At 37.3% G+C, this 14,442-nt stretch overlaps 1 protein-coding gene across 8 annotated transcripts in view; it reads left to right on the top strand.

The window, feature by feature from the left end:
* LOC106869186 (polyamine deacetylase HDAC10) overlaps positions 1–14,442 on the top strand; it is a 32,637-nt gene that overhangs the window by 8,084 nt on the left and 10,111 nt on the right. For 6 of the 8 annotated variants that reach the window (XM_089337921.1, XM_014914816.3, XM_089337922.1 and 3 more), the window contains exons 7-19: positions 128–229; positions 1,101–1,169; positions 1,616–1,742; positions 2,313–2,378; positions 3,729–3,788; positions 6,787–6,876; positions 7,319–7,425; positions 7,857–7,982; positions 8,578–8,724; positions 9,496–9,549; positions 11,519–11,573; positions 11,900–11,947; positions 14,292–14,317. In XM_089337921.1, coding sequence (XP_089194047.1) covers positions 128–229; positions 1,101–1,169; positions 1,616–1,742; positions 2,313–2,378; positions 3,729–3,788; positions 6,787–6,876; positions 7,319–7,425; positions 7,857–7,982; positions 8,578–8,724; positions 9,496–9,549; positions 11,519–11,573; positions 11,900–11,947; positions 14,292–14,317 — 1,077 coding nt within the window. Of the gene's footprint in view, positions 1–127; positions 230–1,100; positions 1,170–1,615; positions 1,743–2,312; positions 2,379–3,728; positions 3,789–5,555; positions 5,616–6,786; positions 6,877–7,318; positions 7,426–7,856; positions 7,983–8,577; positions 8,725–9,495; positions 9,550–11,518; positions 11,574–11,899; positions 11,948–14,291; positions 14,318–14,442 lie in introns of all 8 variants that reach the window. The other 2 variants (XM_052974938.2, XM_089337924.1) reach the window with 2 other exon arrangements.

The raw sequence follows: 14,442 nt of genomic DNA, 5'->3' as shown, positions 1-14,442 counted from the left end.
GCCACCATCACCACCACAACCATCGCCATACTGCAACCACCATCACCACCACCACCACCACAACACCGCCACCACCATGTACTCTATAATTCACCTACAATTCTCTCTCCTTCTCTGTCCTTCCCAGACCTCCAGGCCACCATGCCCTCTACAATGAGTTCTGTGGTTATTGTTATCTCAATAATGTAGGAATCGCTGCTGCCCATGCTTTATCAAAGGGAGTTGAAAGGTAAGAATTTATCATAAATAAAGGGCCTAAGAGTCAACAAAGGACCTTATTAATAAAACATTTTGTTTCTTATCTAGACACTGTGTCTCCAATTATTGTAAATAAAGATTTTGACCCAAAAGTTTTTAATACATACATATTCAAGAGATAATTAAGTACTTTATTAAGGTGTAGGCATGGCTGTATGGTTAAGGAGTTTGCTTCCTAACCGCATGGTTTTGGGTTCAGTCCCGCTGTGTGACACCGTGTATGTAAACTTGGTAAATGGAAATTGAAAGAAGCTCATGGTATGTGTATGTGTGTATGTATATATATGTCATCATCATCATCATCGTTTAATGTCCGCTTTTCATGCTAGCATGAGTTGGACTATATGTATACATACAGACAGACAGACAGAGAGAGAGAGAGATATACACATACATAAAAACCCCCTTCCATCATGAATGACCATGGGATTGCATCTAGGAAGTTCCCCTCGGAAACACAAATCCAGGCAAGATTGCTTATGGAAGATGAGCAGTTTTCCATGCATACCAGCCTCCCCTCTCTGTGCCACTGGTGTTATTCAAGGCAAAGGCCAATACAGTTTGGCGCTAGTGATGTCGCAATTCATTTCTACAGCTGAGTGAACTGATGCAACGTGAAATAAAATGTCTTGCTCAAGAACACAACACACAGCCCAGTTTAGGAATTGAACTCATTACCTCATGAATGTAAGCCCAATGCTCTAACCACTGAGCCATGTGTCTTCACCTACATATACACCTACATATATAGCATGATATTTCACTGTTGTATACTTGTGTCCCATAATCAAATATGCTGACTCTGTTTTTTTGTAATTGATTATTATCTTGTTAATTAACAGGATCCTGATTGTTGACTGGGACGTTCATCACGGCCAGGCTACACAGTACAGTTACTATGACGATCCGCGGTAAGTAACAACAGAAAGATTACTTTACTGTTTCTTGTTTAACCCTAGGTCTGCCCTCATCCAGCAGACCTTTGATCAGTGACATTTTTAGCTGTAACTGTCACACCTCATAGTGTATTATATAACTTTTTCTGAAATATTAGGATATGAAGTGAAGGAAATTTGGCCGATATTTCATTTACACAACCATACATACACACAAGTTCACATATACATGTACACACATATTGATGTAATCCTTTTTGCTCATACATACACACACACTCACACAGACACATACATATGCACACACACACACACAAACATTGATATAATTTTGTCTCCTTGTTGTTGTTGTTCTATGTGTGTCTTATATTTCTCCATCAATTTTAATCAACATGGATATTCACATACACACACACATACACACACATTGGTATAACCCTGTCTTCTTGTCCTTCTACCAGTGTCTTATACTTCTCCATCCACCGTTACCAAAATGGACAATTCTGGCCCTGTTTACGACAATCTGACTACGACTTTGTAGGAAAAGGTCCTGGGCTTGGCTTTAACATCAATGTTCCTTTAAACAAGGTAAGGATCATCATCATTAGCATCATCATTATCATCATTATTAAATTCATCATCAAGGCGGGTGAGCTGGCAGAATCGTTAGCACGCCGGGCGAAATGCTTAGTGGTATTTCATCTGTCTTTACATTCTGAGTTCAAATTCCACCGAGGATCCAGTCTTTTTGTAAATAATTAATAAATAATAATTGATGCAAATCAATTGTTGTTCATCAATATTATCTCCATTTTCTGTTTTCTTATTACACACACACACACACATGTTATGTATACTTTTTATATACACTGTTTTATGCATCTCTCTGGACTTCCATATGCACATCTCTGCATCCTATATATACCTGTATATTTACAGTATTTACAATTTATACACAGCTTTATACACCCCTGTAGATTTCCATATACACCTCTATGCACACTGCATTTACCTGTATAAATGCATGTTATTTAACTCTTTATGCACACTGTTCTTTGTACCTCTATGCTCCTCTGTATACACCCCTTTACACTCTATATACACCCCTTTACACTCTATATACATGTTCTAGAACACTGCTATGTTCTTTATTTCTAGATTGGATTAACAGAATCAGATTATCTTGCCATCTTCCATCATATTTTGATGCCAGTTGCCTATGAGGTAAGCTATCGCTCATTTCATCTCCTTGTCTCTTTGAATTCACATCAAATATATATTAAAAATATGTATTGGTCAACTAACAGGGTATATATTGCAGGTTGACTGACAAGGTATGTATGTATGTATGTATCTCTATAATTAAATCAATAATGGGATAAAAATCTTTTACAAGAATTTTATCAGGAAGCTAGTTTGTAAAAAATTCATATGGGAAAAAAAACCCATCATTTTTTATTCCCAAGAATATAATTATTCATTTATATTTATATAAGGGCATTATTCTGTAGTAATGACCTTATTTAAATATTGTTATATATATATATATATATATATATATATATATATATATATTCTTTTATTCTTCTACTTGTTTCAGTAATTTTACTGCGGCTGCCTTTAGTTGAACTAATCAACCCCAGGACTTATTCTTTGTAAGCCTAGTACTTATTCTATCGGTCTCTTTTGCTAAACTGCTAAGTTTCATGGATGTAAACACACCAACATTAGTTGTCAAGAGATGGTTGGGTGGGGGTAGGGGGACAAACACTAAATCACATGTGCACTAAACCACATATGTGCATATGCTTACATTTTTGTGGATGCTCGTATGAGCAAGTGTGCACATGCCATGCAATTTGTGCAAGGGGCACTTTTAATACTTTTCTCATTGTATTGCGTGTTCGTTTCTTTTTTGCATCTGAGATTTTATTTTTGATCTTCTGTTGTAAATGAAGGCATTTCCTTCATTTTGCGAATCAACTGAGATTTATATTTACTGTTATATATTTTATGTGTGTGTGTTGATATGTTTCTAGCCTTATAATTTAAGCTCTACTGTTTTTACTTTTAAATTTTTACTTTTTCGTTTTCCATTTTTTAACCTTCCACATCTTCTATATGCTTCCTTCTCAACAGAAATATGGTAACTAATGGATTGAAATGATCTGAATTATAACATTCCCATAAGATTTCGCATAAATTTATGTTCCAAATACCAACTTAATAAGGAACAAAGTCATTCCAATAAATTCTTCAGTATTTTCAAAATTATTTAAAAAAAAAAAAAGAAAGTAGCACAAAAATATGGTTTAAAATATTATGAGAGAAATATGGTAAAAAAAAAGAAAGAGGTTAAATATCTAGAATGGTTTTTCCATGGTCTAAATTCTTTAGTTTTCCCCCTGATATTCTCTAATCAAAATCAAAATACTGAGAAAGACAAATGCAACACTGAAATATATATAAATGTTATTGATGACCAAACTTGTATAATTTGTATATAATTGTTTTCTGTTTGTTTGTTTGTTTTAATTCTGTGTACATGTGTTATATTGTGATGTTCGATTTCAGTTTGATCCTCAATTGGTTTTAATATCCTCTGGTTATGATGCAGCCCTTGGATGCCCTGAGGTATGCTGTTCAGTCATCTGCTCATCATTAAAACCTTCTCTCTGTATATCTTACTCAGCTAAACATAAGTAATAACTATTATTAAACAGATTAATGTATTATATACATACATACATATATATATATATCGATATTTACATACATACATACTTACATTTATATATCTATAGTGTGCAGTTAATAAACTGTCGTCTTAATTATGCAAAAATGAAAATAACACTGACATCTCATTTTAACAGATATATTTACAAAAACTGCGTAAAAATATCTTGAAACACTAAAGAGTAAATTTATTCAATAAATCAGTCAATGTTGTTGACTGCATTTTACATAAAGCCATTGCTTTATAAGATTTGTTCAGAGTTGCCTCCCTTAGGTACCTTCCATTGATAAAAACCAATTAACTTGAAACATCAATGTCTGGGAGTCCTGATATATGGTGGCGCTGAACAAATAAGGTGTTTACTCACCTTTATACCATAAGAGAAATATTTTTCTTTATGCTAACTGCAGTGAATTTACTTTTTAGCAGTTGAAATATTCCACAAACATATTTTAACTAACCTAAACTTTGCTTATGCCTAAACACTGCTTAGCACTAATATTTATATATATATATATATATATTCAATTATTTATGTAGCTTGGTGGGATGGTGGACATGGTAGGTAGCATGGTGGACTGAATGCCTTGTCTTGTAGCATTTGTTATGTTTTGTGATCAAGTCTTTGTAACTAGCAGTCAGTAATATTAACTATCACCATTTTGACATTTATTACCACCACCACCATTATTATCATCACCACCACACAACTACCACAACCTCTAGATCCAACACAACTGTCGTTGCTAACGCCACCCCCACAACCTCTAGTTGTAACACCACCCCTACCGTCATCACTAACACCAGCGCCACCATCACAACAACCTCCAATCCTCCTCACCATCCTCACTAACACCACCACTACCACAACCTCTAGTTCCAACACTACCAGCACCACTGTCATTGCTAATACCACCACCCCTACCATCATCACTAACACCACCACCATCACAAGCTCCAGTTCCCCCCACCACCATCATTGCTAACACCACCACTGTGAACATCACCACTACTTCCACCACTACCACCACCCTACCACCACCAACCGTCTTTAACTATCTTTTACTACCACTACAGTTACCATATGTCAACTATGCCTTTCATCATTTTAGGCTTGTTAAAATTAAGTACCTGTCATATACTGGGACGGTCCATTGTATCAATCACCCCTACCACTCCTTAAATTAGCCTGCTTTGTGTCTAAATCAGAAACGATTATCATTTTAAGGCAATGAACTGGCAGAGTCATTAGTGTTGGGAAAAAATGCAATGTCTCCTCTGACTCATTATGTTTTGAGTTCAAATTCTGCGGTGTAATTTCTGCCTTTCATCCACCGAGGTCGACTTTACCTTTTTATCCTTTTTATCCTTTAAGTACCAGTGAAATACTGGGGTTGATGTAATCAACTAATTCCTTTCCCCCAAATTTGAGGCCGTGTGCTTCCAGTAGAAAGGATTATTATTATTATTATTATTATTATTATTACGGTGGCATGGCAGAAATATTAAGGAATATTTTTTACCATTTAAGCATTTCTCAGGATCCATTTGAGGTAATTTGCAGCACAACCCAGAGATTTTGAGGTCAACACAATCTAAACTTCCCAATGTATTCACCCATATTCAACTTTTCAGTTTCTTTTTGTTCCTTTTTCGGCTTCTAGTTCAATCCCCAGCTTGTCCTCATCTCTGCAGGATTTGATTCGGCATTTGGTGACATCAAGGTACCGTGTACTAATGTGCTCTTCCTTTTACTCAAGCCTTCCTTCCTCAAGTAAGGTGAAGTCCATTTTTTTGCAGAGGAAATACTATGGATGATGACGATGACGATGGAACTGGTGGTGGTGGTATTAATGGCAGCAAGGGTGATGGTGATGTTAGTGGTGATGATCGTAATGGTTGTGGTGGTGGTGGTGGTATTAGTGATGATGTTGGTATGATGATGGTGATGGTGATGATGATAGTGGTGGTGTTGATGATGATGATGGTAATGGTGATGATGATAGTGATGATGATAATGGTGTTAATGAATTAATGTCTAAAACACTACAATCTATTGGTGTTGGTCTCATGTCTCTCAATCACCTTTGGAATTGGTTTTTACCGATATACAGAAAGGATGCTAATATGCTTGTGTTCTTCAGACATTCACTTCACAATCACATAACATTTCATCTCACTATAAGACATGTTTGCTAACTGTCTTTTTCTATAGCCTTCTGCTTACCAATATCTTGTCAGTGGAATTGAGTGGAGTGGAAGTGTGTGTGTGTAACCTTTTTGATATCAACCCGCCTGAAACCACCCCTGGCTCTGTAGGAGAAATGTCTTGTTTCCAAAAGTTCTGAATTAAAATCTTCCACCAAAACTTAGTCACAATTTATGTTCCTAACACTAGCTTAATGATAACTAAGTTATTTTACTAAATTCTTTGTCATATTTAAAATTAATTGAAAGAAACACAGAGCATCTCAACAGAAATATGGTAACAAAAGGGTTAACCAAAACTGATAAATATGGGGTTAGTTTAGGAAATGTCTTTGCATAGTAATATTTTAATTATTTATAACAAGAGAGAAATATGTTCTATTAAATCTCTGAGCAAGAGAAAAACAATATCAGTGCAGAATTGTAAAATATATATACATATATATTTTTATGGATAAGCTAGTATAGATGTTCTAATATATATATTTTAATGGATAAGCTAGTATAGATGTTCTAATATATATATTTTAATGGATAAGCTAGTATAGATGTTCTAATATATATATTTTTATGGATAAGCTAGTATAGATGTTCTAATATATATATTTTTATGGATAAGTTAGCATATATGTTCTTTAAATAATACTGTTAATATCTTGTGCTTTAAACATGTTATTCTTTTTCTAGGGTCAAATGAGTGTGTCCCCTATGGCTTATGCTCATTTTACACATATGCTGTCTACTTTAGCCAATGGAAAAATTTGTACTATCCTCGAGGTAAGTTACAGTATTTCATAGCCTTCCATCTGATTCCATTAAGGCTGCCTGACAAAGATTAACCTTGAATTCTAACTGTGCACGTGCACTAAGTTTTAACGTTCTAGCTCACTTCTGCTGTTTACAGCAGTGCTTGGAAGGAAGGTGTGTAGCATGTGATCATTACATTGACCATGATAGAAAGAGTACCTCTGTAATTATTTCTATCTAAAGCATCACCTTTACCTTTTTTGCTTACCCTCTGGCAATCTCATTAAGCTTACCTTTCAATGTGCCAATATTAAGTGTGCCAACTCAAAGTGTGGGCTGACAAGACCCATGGATGGGGACAGCATTTTGCATTTCTCTCTATCGTACTTTTCTCTCTCTCTTTCTCTCCCCTCCACCTCTCTCACTCTTTGTGTGCCCCTCTCTAAATACCAGTAATTATTCACTGTTTCAGGGTGGTTACTGTCTGAAATCTCTGGCTGAGGGTGTGGCCTATTCCATAAAGAGTCTTTTAGGTGATCCTTGCCCTGATTTGGGACCACTGGCGCCTCCTTCAGACAGGTAAGCTTTACTTCGAATATTCCTACTCTTCCAATCAGGTCATCATCCCCACCACCATCGTCGTCGTCATTATTGTCAGACCTATGACCAAATGTATTTCAACAGCAACTATCAAATCCTTTATTCTGGTATAGTGTATCTAGGACTACATTATTTAATGTAGCCTTCTTTGGACTACATTATCTAATGTAGCCCTAGGTCAAACCTGAACCAGCCGGCCTATGATCAAAAGTATTCAAGAAGGGTGTGGATGAATGTGGGGATGGTCACAGTTGGAGCACTTTGATCATAGATCTCCCAAATCACGACTGACCTGGGGTTAAAACCACAGCAACAACATCAATAACTGCCGACTCAACACATCATGCTAGAAATAGCAGCTGCAGTCTGTTTCAAACCACACACCTTACCCTTACGTTTTTCTGTTACAGTGTAGCTGAGAGTATCTTGAATGTCATCAAAGTACACCGGAACTATTGGTCCCGACTGCGGCACCAGAGTTATTGGCAACATCCTGATGAGTGTGCCTACCCTGATCTTTTGACTATGCCACCCAAGTAAGCTTTAATTTCATTCTTTTTTTTTTTGATGTGGTAAGGGACATTTGTCCTGTTTTAGTCTGGTCTCTAATTTTTGTCTGTCATCCACTCTTCTCTTCCTACCTCTCTCCCTCGACCCCTCCCTCTCTCACAACCCTCCCTTTCTCCCACCTTTCTCTCTCTCAACCCTCCTTCTCTCCCACCTTCTTCTGTCCCAACCTTCCCTCTCTCCCACCTTCCTCTGTCTCAACCCCTTCCTTTCTCTCAACCCTTCCAGCTCTCACCTCCTTCCTTCCCTCCCCTTGCACTTCTTTCCCCTCTCCCTTCCCTCACCTCCCACCTCACCCTCTCTCACCTCCCACCTCACCCTCTCTCACCTTCCTCTCTCTCTCTCTCTCCTGCTCATCTCCCACCCTTTCTCTCTCTTTCACAACTTGACAAAATTATCTTCCTTCAATAAAAACGATAATGTCACCGTACCCTTATTGTTGAAATTCAATTAACAAAACAAGGATACAACATATAAACACATACAGACACATACAAACACATAGCAAGTATTTTGTAATGTATTTAATACATTTTTTTTTAATATTTTTTTTTTTACTTTTAGAGAAGGTGTGATATTTTGTACAGAAGAGAACCAACCTGATGCTCATATTTTGACCAATGAGATACTTCCATTAGAAGAGGTGGAGATGTGTGACAAACTGCTTAATGAAATGATTCAGTCACAGCCTACAGACGTTCCCACTATAAGGTAAACAGGTTTATGAACTGGCCTTTACTCCTGGATGCGTTCTCAGAAAACTAGAGATTTACTATAAGAAGGTGCATGGCTCTGTGGTTAGAGCACTGCGTTTACAGTCATGAGATTGTGACACCACCACAAGTCACACACACACACACATGCACATGCATATATAATCTTCTTTTGAATGGGGAACCATGAAGCAGATGTAGGTATAAATAATAGTCTATAATTATTAGGTTAATTTTGAGAGAAAAAAGTTGAAGGTTGCTCTTGGAACTTGAACCCACACCTCCTGTAAACATGACTGCTGTTCTACCATTGGACCAAACCAATCCTTTGAATTTCTCTATCTTATGACATTGATAATATGTGTGTGTTAAGGTGGCAAGCTGACAGAAATGTTAGCACGCCAGACGAGTCTTCTTGACTTCTTCCACATTGCTTGGCAAATGCTGGTTTGTTTACATCCTCATGACTTAGCAGTTTGTGAGAAAGACTGATAGAATAAGTGCTAGACTCATAAAAAATAAGTACCAGGGTTGGCTCGTTTGACTTAAAGCATTTGAAAAGGGTGCTCCAGCATGGCCTTGCTCCAATGACTGAAACAAATTTAAAGATATTTCCAGTTCTTGTGACAAATCTTCAAACTCTCATCAGACTAGAATCTTTTTTTTTAATTTCATTTTTGTTTCTTTTTTTTTTTAACATCTATTTATTTATTCTTTTCCTTAAAATTTGTTTAATTAAATCCTTTTTGTTAATAAATCTATTTTACAGAACTGCTGTTTGTTTCGACCCCAGCATAGAAACTTTCAAAGACCTTTCTCACAAGTAAGTTTCCCCTTTTCTTCTTCTGATCAACATTTTTCATTACCACCACCACTGCCAACACTGTCATTGCTACCACCACCATCATTTTATATTCCTTTTTGTTGCTGTTGTTGTTGTTGTTCCTGCTACTACTACTACTACTATTAGTAGTAGTAGTAGTAGTAGTAGTAGTGGTGGTGGTGGTGGTGGTGGTGGTGGTGGTTGTTGTCTTTTAATCTGGAGTGTTTTCCATTTTCGCCAACCTTTGTCTTTCACATAATTGCCGGAAGAGAAGACAAACATGTGATGCCTTTTGGGCATGTCTTGACCAGTTGACCACCACCCCCACTCCCACCCCACCAGCGACTACATCATCACTATCAATGACACCACTAATAACAACAACAACAAAACACCACCAACACATAATGATAATAATAATGATAATATTAATAATAATAATAATAGTAATAATAATGTCCCCTAAAACAGTTCAGTCAACTTCCTCAATCAATCTGCACAGCTGCAGTCTTTTTGTTTGATATTTATTTGTTTTGTTTTGTGATTTTTTTATAGTTTTGTTGTGTTTGTTTTATGCCACTTGTTGTTTTTATTGCAGTTGTGTTCATTGATGCTAGCAGTGGTGGTGGTGGTGGTGGTGATTATGGCATAGATAGTAGCGATGATGATGGTGTGTTGGTGATGTTCTACTGGTGGTAGCAGGGGGTGCTGACAACGATGATGATGATGAGGATGATGATGATGATGATGATGGTGATAATGGTGGGGTTTGGGCTCAGAAAGCAGTGCAACTTTTAATGTAACACTGAGATTGCATCCTTGTTACTGCTTCCGATGGTTTCTTCGTAAACATACACATACACACACATGCGCACTCACACACACGCACATGCATGTGTGTGCATGTGTCTTAACCATGTCTTAAACCTTTAACCTTGGTTCCTTCTTGTGAAGCACCATCATACTTAAACCGTTCTTATTTCTTTATTGCCCACAAGGGGCTAAATACTTAACCATTCTTATTGTAATACTTCAAGAATTCTTTATAATATGGGCACAAGGCCAGCACTTCTGAAGTGGGTGGGTGGGTTTTGGATTGGTTGACACTTCTGAGCCCAAAATTTCGCTGCAACTGTATTTTATTGACCCAGAAAGGATAAAAAGCAAAGTCACTCCTGGTGGGATTTGAACTCAGAATTTAAAAAAATGGAACAAAATATCACAAACCATTTTGTCCGATGCTCTAACGATTCTGCCAATCCATTCCACTGTGTTTTGGTAATTCTTTCTACTATAGGCACTGGTGTGGCTGTGTGGTAAGGAGTTTGCGTCTCAACCACATGGTTCTGGGTTCAGTCTCACTACATGCCACCTTGGGCAAGTGTCTTCTACTACTATAGCCCCGAAAAGGGTTTCAGGGAGTAGCGTCCTGCCTTCCTGAGCTAGTTTTCCACCACATTTCTTAAAAATCATGGTAGAGGCCTTGATCTCGGGATCACTCATGTCTAGAAACTGAGGTTGGGGGTAAGGAAGGGCATGCTCCTCATTGAAAAACCAGCTTCACAAAAGCCTTATGATAGCAAAGGAGAATGGGCACCAACCAGCCCAAAGGTTGGAGTGGGCTGCACCTGCCTACCTTGGTTACTATGGCATTGAGGTAGATCCGGCCAGCCCTGTTAACAGGGACAAATCCTGGATTTAAAACACTGATGATGATAGTGGTATATATATATATATATATATATATATATATATATATATATATGCACACATACAAGGGGTTTATGAAAAGTTTTGGGCCTTGAAGTCTTGTACTTTCATCAGAAGTCTTGTACCATGTTTTCTTTTTTTGAGACTGAAGACTTTTCATACACTCCTCATATATGTGTGTGTTTATGTATATCATGCCATATACATACACTCCAGACACACACACATATAATCTCCTCGTATTTTTTTTTCATTCCAGATTGCAAGGTTTCTCCCGATTCCAAAAGTTATTGCCACGGTTACATGTAATTGAGGTAATGTTGATTCTTCTGTCTGTTTGTGTGTACATATATTTGTGCCAGGTGTTGAGAGTCTGTCTGTCTGTCTGTCTGTCTCTCTCTCTCTATCTCTCTCTCTCTCTCTCTCTCTCTCTCTCTCTCTCTCTCTCACACACACACATACAGAAATTTGTTATGTTCAGATCTGCTGAATGATGAACTTTGCCATGTCTAGATACATCCAAGATACATCCAAGATACATCTTATATATGTCATCACAGTGTCCCTATGACCCCCATCAAGGAGATAAGGGTCCACGAAGATAAGCAAAAGACCTTACATATTTTGTTTTCTTTTCCAGAACACTGACAATGCCTCTGAATTGGTTCACCCAATGATAGAACGGAAGGTAATTAGCCTGCGTTTTTATATTTCAGAAATGTAAAAAGGATAAATTGTTCTCTCGTGACATACACAACAGCAACTAGCATATTTTCATTTGAATATGCCAGAATGTTTGAAGAATATATATGTAAATCATCATTTTAGATCTCACTGTAACCCATTAGCATTTAACCCTTTTTTTTACTATATTTCTGTTGAGATGCTCTGTGTTTCTTTCAATCAATTTTAAATATAACAAAGAATTTAGTAAAATAGCTTAGTTATCGTTAAGCTAGTGTTAGGAACATAAATTGTGACTAAGGTTTGGTGGAAGATTTTAATTCAGAACTTTTGAAAACAAGACATTTGTACTACAGAGCCAGAGGTGGTTTCTGCCAGGTTGGTATCGAAAAGGTTAAACCAGCCACATCTGACCGAAATATTCTACCTGTTTTAAGTTCAAACCAGCTAGATCCAGCCTCTAACATCTATCCTATAATGTCATTTTAAAAATCTCTAAGCTACATAAAAATATATGATTAATTATAAACAGTGAGATAAAAGGCATTACATTTGATAAAATTATGTGGATACCAAAGAATTAAACAGAGCAAATAGCAATTTTTTTTTTTATCAGTTGGCAGATACCAGCATTGATCAGCAAATAATTCATTTGCTGAATTATAAACAGGCGCAAGAGTGACTGTGTGGTAAGTAGCTTGCTTACCAACCACATGGTTCCGGGTTCAGTCCCACTACGTGACACCTTGGGCAAGTGTCTTTTACTATAGCCTCGGGCCAACCAAAGCTTTGTGAGTGGATTTGGTAGATAGAAACTGAAAGAAGTGTTTGTGTGTCTGTGTTTGTCTCCCCAACATCACTTGATGACCGATGCTGGTGTGTTTACGTCCTGTAACTTAGCAGTTCAGCAAAAGAGACCAAAAGAATAAGTACTAGGCTTACAAAGAATAAGTCCTGGGAACTAAAGGTGATGCTTCAGCATGGCCACAATCAAATGACTGAGACAAATAGAAGAATAAAAGAATAGCACTAGTGGCTTGTTTAGAGGCAATGGTCCTGGGACTTCTGGCTGACAAAACACGACATGTCAAACATATTGTACCAACAAACCAAGTGTGTTATAAACACATTGTTGCTATACAAGGAAGAAATTGTTGTAACATATGCAACAGTGACTGACATATTTTCTTTTGAGTTTGCTGGAATGTCTTTAGAACTAAACTGCAAATCATCGTTTTTCAGTCTAGTTCACTGATGAACATTACTTTGTGACATTGCGATATGAGTGTGAGATTTTTGTTGTTGTTGTTGTTGTTATTGTTGCTACTGCTGTTGTTACTGTTGCTGCTGCTGTCGCTATTGTTAACACTGCTATTTTTGCTGCTGTTGTTGTTGTTGCTGCTGCTGCTGCTGTGATTGTTGCTCTGAGACCAGATGTGGTTTTGCAGTTTGACAAGACCAAGAAACTGATTCATGATTGAGCTTACATTCCCATGGGAAGAAGGGTGTGATCAGACCCATGAACCTCTTATTGTTGTTGTTGCTGTTACTACTGATGATGTTGTAGTTCTCTGAGGCCTCCATGAGACAAAGTAGACCTTACACCTACACATATATACACATATATACACAAGCTTGGTGAAGGCTTTTATTTTTCTTGGAGGAAGACCAATAATTGTCTTTGTATATGAGTCTTCCTTCCCCATCCAAACTACTGTTGTTTATTCAAAGGAAAAGTCACCACCTTAGAATCCAGCAAGACAACAGTTCAAGTTAGTAGCTTAGCAGTTCAACTTAACAACTTAGCAGTTTAAATATAGAAGTTAGTCGTCCAGCTTAGCAGCTTTAGCACTTCAACTTAGCTGCAGTCCAACCGAGCAAGTTAACGGTCCAGCTTAGCAGTCCTGCTTAGTAGTCCAGCTTAGCAGTCCAGCTTAGCAATCCAGCTTAGTAGTCCTGCTTAGCAATCCAGCTTAATAGTCCAGCTTTACTATTAGGTTAGCAGTCCAGCTTAGCTGTTCCACTTAACAACTTAACAGTCCAACAGAGCAGGTTAGCAGTCCTTTATTTCTTATCAAGATTTAACAACATTGAACACTTGTTAACTGAGTGCTTCAGTGGCCCAGATATTCACATGGATCATATCCAGCCTCATTGGCTTGGACTGAACTGTAGTGTTCAATCACTCTTCTAAGACATATTTTCAGCTTGATGAGAATGATGTCTCCCCACTCTATAATGTTACCTCACTTATACTGATAACACACACACACACACACACACACGCACGCGCGCACACACACACACACAAAGATTCTTTGTAATTTTCTTTCTTTTTTTTTTTCCAGATACAAAATGGTGTATTTGTTTCTCTGTAAGTAAAGTGAATGCTTTTTTTTATCTTTTATCTTTTACTCGTTTCTGTCATTGGACTGCGTCCATGCTAGAGCACCTGCTTGAAGGTCGTCAAACTAACCGACCTTTGTGCTTATTTTTGGG

Source organism: Octopus bimaculoides, chromosome 20 (genome assembly GCF_046866305.1).
Source record: "Octopus bimaculoides isolate indiv1 chromosome 20, ASM4686630v1, whole genome shotgun sequence".
Classification (NCBI taxonomy): domain Eukaryota; kingdom Metazoa; phylum Mollusca; class Cephalopoda; order Octopoda; family Octopodidae; genus Octopus; species Octopus bimaculoides.
Note: the sequence above shows the minus strand (reverse complement) of the source record. Positions and strands in the feature narration are given on the sequence as shown.